This window comes from Grammomys surdaster, unplaced genomic scaffold, assembly GCF_004785775.1.
Source record: "Grammomys surdaster isolate TR1022 unplaced genomic scaffold, NIH_TR_1.0 126063, whole genome shotgun sequence".
In the NCBI taxonomy this organism is placed as follows: domain Eukaryota; kingdom Metazoa; phylum Chordata; class Mammalia; order Rodentia; family Muridae; genus Grammomys; species Grammomys surdaster.
Window position 1 is genome coordinate 5,011,107 of NW_021620873.1, and position 6,243 is coordinate 5,017,349.

General features: G+C 40.1%; 1 protein-coding gene across 1 annotated transcript; it reads right to left on the minus strand.

Annotated features, from left to right (window-relative positions):
- Positions 1-2,561: 2,561 nt before the first annotated feature.
- Positions 2,562-3,500, minus strand: LOC114610904 (olfactory receptor 7C1-like). The gene has a single exon (XM_028755544.1). The coding sequence runs from the start codon at positions 3,498-3,500 to the stop codon at positions 2,562-2,564; it is 939 nt and encodes a 312-aa protein (XP_028611377.1).
- Between the last annotated feature and the right edge of the window lie 2,743 nt (positions 3,501-6,243).

Sequence of the window (6,243 nt, forward strand, 5' to 3'; positions counted from 1 at the left end):
CCACAGGTCTGGAGCTCTGCCTGACTATGCGGAGATGAGAGTAGTCAAAGGTAGGGGGTGAAAAAGGGAAGGAGACACTGTTTAGGCAAAGGAGCTATTAAACAAAGCCAGCTCATAGGCTTCTGATAACACGGCCAATTTTCATAAGATTCCTATTCCCCACCAAGAAGAATGCTTTTTCCTTATCCATTGGGTAAAATTTTCTGTAGATATCTGCTAAATACTGTTGATCTGTGGTACAGTTTATCTCATGTTTCTTTGCTAATTTTTAGTTTGGAAAAAATATATATATGAGAGTAGGATACTAAAGTCTACTACTAATACTTTGTCAGAATCTATGTGTTCTTCTATCCATTTTAGTTTTGATTTATGAAGTTAAAAACTTTGATATTTGGTATAAAAATATTGACAATAGTTACGTCCTCTCAATGACTTGCTTACGTTGTTACTACATGGTGACCCTCTTTTTTTCTGACTTGTCTGACTTTCAAGTCTATATTGTCAGATATGAGAGTTTTAACATCAGCTGTATTGTGGCTTCCACTTGCTTGGTGGTTTGAATTCCAACTTTGACTCTGCATTTTTGGATGTCTTTTCTGCTTCTGTCAGTGACTTCTGTCACTTCCAGGTTGCTACTTTCCTCATTTATACATGACTCCTCCCAATACTTCCTGGTTTTGGAGTCCTAGGAGGAATTCTGTACTTACCTGCTTAATCTGGGCTCTCTTCCCATTTTGAGTCCCATAGCCTTAAAAAAAAAAAAGGCAGGCCAATACCATAGATTCCAGCCTCATATTTCATATCTTTCTTGCTGTGATTCCTTCCTTACACTGTCAGTCTCCCTCTGGGATGCCAGTTTGGCCTCAGAAAAATGTATTATTTCACATTGTAGCAGCCAGGATATTTCTGCAGATGTTTACTGATACCTCTGTCACAGATGAGCCACTGCAACTGTGAGAAGGACTAGGAATATAGCCCAGTTGGCAGACTTCCTATTGTGCACAAAGCCCTGGTACAGGACAGCCAGGGCTATACAGAGAAACCCTGTCTTGAAAAACCAAAAAAGAAAGAAAGAAAGAAAGAAAGAAAGAAAGAAAGAAAGAAAGAAAGAAAGAGAAAGAAAGAAAAGAAAAGAAAAAAAGAATCAATGCCATGCCCACCCTACCCCCCTTTCTCAGGACCTTCCTTATGCTGAGGCTGGACCTCAGCAGTTGGAGATCTAACATTAGACATGGAGGTGCAGAATGTGGAGTTTTCCCTGTTGAATTTCAGACTTACTTTTGACCAACATTTCCTTTCTATGATAACTTTTCTCCATTTTGAAAAGGCAATATACTCTGTGTGGAAATATGTGATCTGCTTTTTTATTTTGATTTTACAAGGGGTTACATTTAAGAGATTGTCATGAATCTCAGAAGAGACTTTGGACTTTTAAACAGTATTGAGGCTATAATAGTCTATAAGGAACTTTGAAGTTGGACTGAGTGTATTTTTGCATTATGATAATGACTATATCATATCCCTGTTGGGGCCAGGGAGTGGAATTGGTATTTTGCATTAAAATGGCCCTCATAGGCTCACATTTTCACTAAGAAGTGGCAGTGTTTGAAAGGATTAGAAGGATTAAGAGGTGTGGCCTTGGAGGAAATGTGTCACTGTAGATGGGCTTTGAGGTTTGGACAGCCTATGCTAGGTTCGATCTCTCTCTCTCTCTCTCTCTCTGTCTCTGTGTGTGTGTGTGTGTGTGTGTGTGTGTGTCTTTCTGTCTGTCTGTCTGTCTGTTTGTCTGTCTATGGATCAGGATATTGAATTCTCAGCTACTTCTCCAGAATCATGTCTACCTGAGTGCCACCATGCTCCCCACCAAATAATAATGGATTAACTTCTGAAATTGTAAGCAAGCCCATAATTAAATGCTTTCTTTTATAATAGTTGCATTGGTTATAGGGTCTCTTCACAGCAATAAAACAGTGAAGAAGACAGCACATATATCTATAATACAGAATCTAATGCTTCTCCAAATTGAAAATAAGAATACTTAAAACTCAGGGAAAGACTTGAAAACACTTCATAAAACAATATTTGCAAATTGCTAATAAACACAGGAAGCAAGGCATTTGAGTACATAACATATTCAGCAAATCTCAGATCCTAAACTATTGAGCACTGTGTCCCACTCTTCCTGACCAAATGTGTCCACAGGGTCAAAAACACAGTCAACAAAGACAGAGCTGATATCTCAACTTTCAGAAGTGCTTGTCATGTAAGCATGAGCACCCTAATTAAACCCATAGAATCCATGTTTAAAAAAAGTCATCACAACACACATTTATAATCCTAATGTAGGGCAGGCAGAGACAGAAAATCCTTGAGTTTCACTGGCTAACTACCCAAACTGAAGCAATGAGCACCAAGCCCCAGGGGAAACTCTATCTCCAAAAACAAGGTAGACGGTCATCTTGAAGAGGAACACCTGGAGTTGTCCTCTGTTCTACACACACACACACACACACACACAATCACATACACTTAAGCACATACACATATTTTAAAAACTACTTTCAAGATGAAGATGACACACTACATAGTAGTGTATTCAGGGCTCTCTTCATGTCCCTGTTCCTCAGGCTGTAGATGAAAGGGTTCAGCATGGGAGTGACCACAGTATAGAGAACAGAAGCAAACACCCCTGCCCAAGAAGCCTGTGTCCATGTAGAACTGAGATACACTCCAAGGCAGGTTCCATAGAACAGAGACACGACTGAGAGATGAGAACCACAGGTAGAAAAGGCTTTATATTTTCCTCCCACTGTTGAAATCTGCAAGACAGATGTCACAATTTGAGAATAAGAGAAAAGTATCCCAGCAAGAGGGAAAAAGCCCATGACGCCTGTTACAATATACAACACGACGTTATTGATGAAGGTGTCAGAACAGGCTAGCTTAAGGACTTCAGGAAGCTCACAAAAATAGTGTGGAATCTCCACAATGGCACAGAAAGACAGCCTCAGTGCAGTTAAACTCTCAGGTAGGGCTCCAAGTATGCTCATGAGCCATGCCAGGAGAAGCAGCTGGGAACACAGCTTAGTGTTCATAAGGACTGTATAGTGCAGGGGGTGGCAGACGGCCACAAAGCGGTCATACGCCATCACAGTCAGAAGCAAATTGTCCAGAAGTCCAAAGACTGTGAAGAAGTACATCTGTGTGATGCAGCCTGCATAGGTGATGAGCTTACTCTGAGTGTGGATGTCCAGCAGCATCTTTGGGACAGTGGTAGAAGTGAAACAGATGTCAGAGAAGGATAGGTTGGAGAGGAATAAGTACATCGGTGTGTGCAGCTTAGGGTCAGAGACAATGGCCAGGATGATGAGCAGGTTCCCAAAGATGGTCACCAAGTACAGAAACAAGAACAGCCCAAAGAGAGCAGACTGAATCTCTGGATCCTCTGAAAGTCCCAACAGGTAAAATTCTGGAACCCCTGTGTGGTTGTCTGGTTCCATGAAAATGAATTATCTGTAAAAGAGAGGACACAGGATGACTGAATTAAAAGGAAATAAACATAGCAGAGGTGCATCTGCCTTAACTCAAACCCCACGCATTGGCGACGTGAGGTTTGCTTCTCTGTAGAGGCTGAGGTTTCTGAGTTCAGCTGTGGTCACCTCATGAGGGACTCCCAGTTATAACACTTAATGTAGTATTCAGATCTGACTTCAGATAGCAGCTACCCTGGCTCTTCCCTAGCCAGCTTTTATCACCTGAGGTCTTGTCAATTATTTTGTTTATTTTTAAAAATGTGTTTTTTGAGGACTTCATATTCACACACAGTGAGCTGTGATCACTCCAATGCTCATTGCAGCCTCTAGTCCCTCCCGTGTTCACCCAGCAGCTCCCTTCCCAATGCTATACCCTCCTTTCTACAGAACACGATGTGTTTTTATTTCTTACTTATTTTTCCTCTTAAAATAGTTAACTTTTTTTTGTTTTGTTTTGCTTTTGTAATTTTTGGTTTTTTGAGACAGTTTCTCTGTTTCTTAGCCATCCTGGAACTCACTCTGTAGACCAGGCTACAAAGATCTGCCTGCCTCTGCTGGGATTAAAGGCATGCTCCAACATGCCCAGCTAGCTAATTTTTTTAAAAAATTAGAACAAAACCATATTTTCCTCCATTGTCTTTTATTTCTCCAATGCATCCCATGCCCCCTCAAATTCCTGGCTTCCTATTCTTTGTTATTGTTAAATATTTGTGCATTTAGAAGTATATAGATATAAGTATATAGATATAGCCCACTGAAATGAATTTATGATGCCCATATGTCTATGACTGTGGGGTCATCCACTGAGGCATGTGTCCATCCTACCAATGGACACACACCTGAAGAAAAGTGTGTCTCTCTCCCACAGCAGCTATCAGTTGTCCCTTTATAAGGGCTAGTGCCTCAAGAGCCTCTCCCTTTTTTTTGTGCTGGAATTTTGACTCAGTTGAACTGATGCAGGTCTTATACAGATATCTACAGTTCATGAGTCACATGATATCTAGAGTATGGTGTTTTGCAATACTCCTCCCCACCCACCTGCTGTCCCTTACATCCTCTCTGTCTCCTTTGTCACAGTGTTCCCTGAGCCCTGTGCACCAGAGGCTGATAAGGTGTCTCCCTTAGGGCTGCGCACTCACAGTCAGTTATTCTCAGCATGTTGACCAGTCCTCACCAAGACTGAGGGAAGTTCAGGTCTACGGATAGAAGCACAGTTATTTAGAAGACATTTACCAAAATGATAGTAGTAGGTTCAGTCATAAAACCTAACACTTCCCAGCCATGAATTTTTGACCGTGTCTACAGTACCAGGCATGAAATTCCCAGGCCACTACTGCAGCAGTGGGCACATCTTGGATGGCAGGTCAGTATTGTAGTGTGCAGGGTCCAGTGCTGGGTAAGACCCTTGGTAACTTTTCTCTCCCTGCCAACTCCATAGTGCTGGAGGAAAGGTGGTTTCCTGGGAGGTTTGAGACTGATATCTGTGTATCCTGCAGCCAAAGTGTATGATATCATGACTTTAAAATGCAACAACAACAACAACAATAATAATGGTTTAAATAAAAAATTAAAGTTATAGTTAAATACACCTTCAGTAAGTGGTGAGAAGGTGACAAAAAGCCTAAGAGAGAACGAGAGATGGCTATGCAGTTAAGAGCACCTGCTGCTCCTCAAGGGAACCTGAGTTTGATTCCCAGCAACCATATGGCAACTTTCAAACATCAGTATCTCCAGTTTCAAGACATCTGATGGCTTCTGGCCTCAGTGGATACAAGCTACACACATGCCACACAAATATATATGTAGCCAAAATGCATACAGATGTTTTAAAAAATTTCACCCTCATGGAGATCAAGATGCTAGTGTGGTAATTTTGTCTAAATTTAGTTTATAAGAATTGTTTGGAATCTAGTGAAATATATCAGCAGGTAAAGCTGCTTTCCCTGATGCTGACAGCCTGGATTCAGTCTTCAGGATCCGTATGGTGAAAGAATGGAATGAACCTCCTGGAGGCCCTCTCATCTCTATAGAAACACCGTAGAATGACATAGTCCCTCTCCAGTAAATAAATTAAATAAAAAGAATTTTAAAAAATTAATCCTTGTGCTAAAAGGAAAAAACCTTCCTCACACAACCAGAATAAGAATGTCTGTTTGCTTCATTAAGTAGCATCCATTGAAAACAATCCTAAACAAGTCAGGTTAGAAAATATAGTCATTGAGTACTAAATATGATGACTAGGTTGCAGGCAACTCAAAGAAGCAATGTTTTCCATGATGGTAATTGATTTATTACCATACAATGAGTTAGTAGAAGAAGGCATTCATCTTTATAGGTGCTAAAAACACTCCATGGAAATAGCTCTGGGAGAATTCTGAATGTAAGGATCTAGCTAACCATAGCAAGATAGATTCTTATCAGCTAATATCCATCCAGACATGAAATTACAGGAACAGTTTCCATTAACCTCATATTAAAAGCAAATATTCATGTCTGCTACTGCTGCTACCGAGTACTATTTTAAAACTTCAATGTGATTAAATAAAAAGTGATAGTTTTTCATATTATAGGTAGAAGCAAGTTTATTCATTTTCAGATGAGAAAATGACTGTATAAAATTGATTAAAAGCTATTACTATTAAAATGTGTATTGTGTAAATCTAAATTTTTAAGTACAAAACATACAACTTTATTTACTATCTCCAGGTAA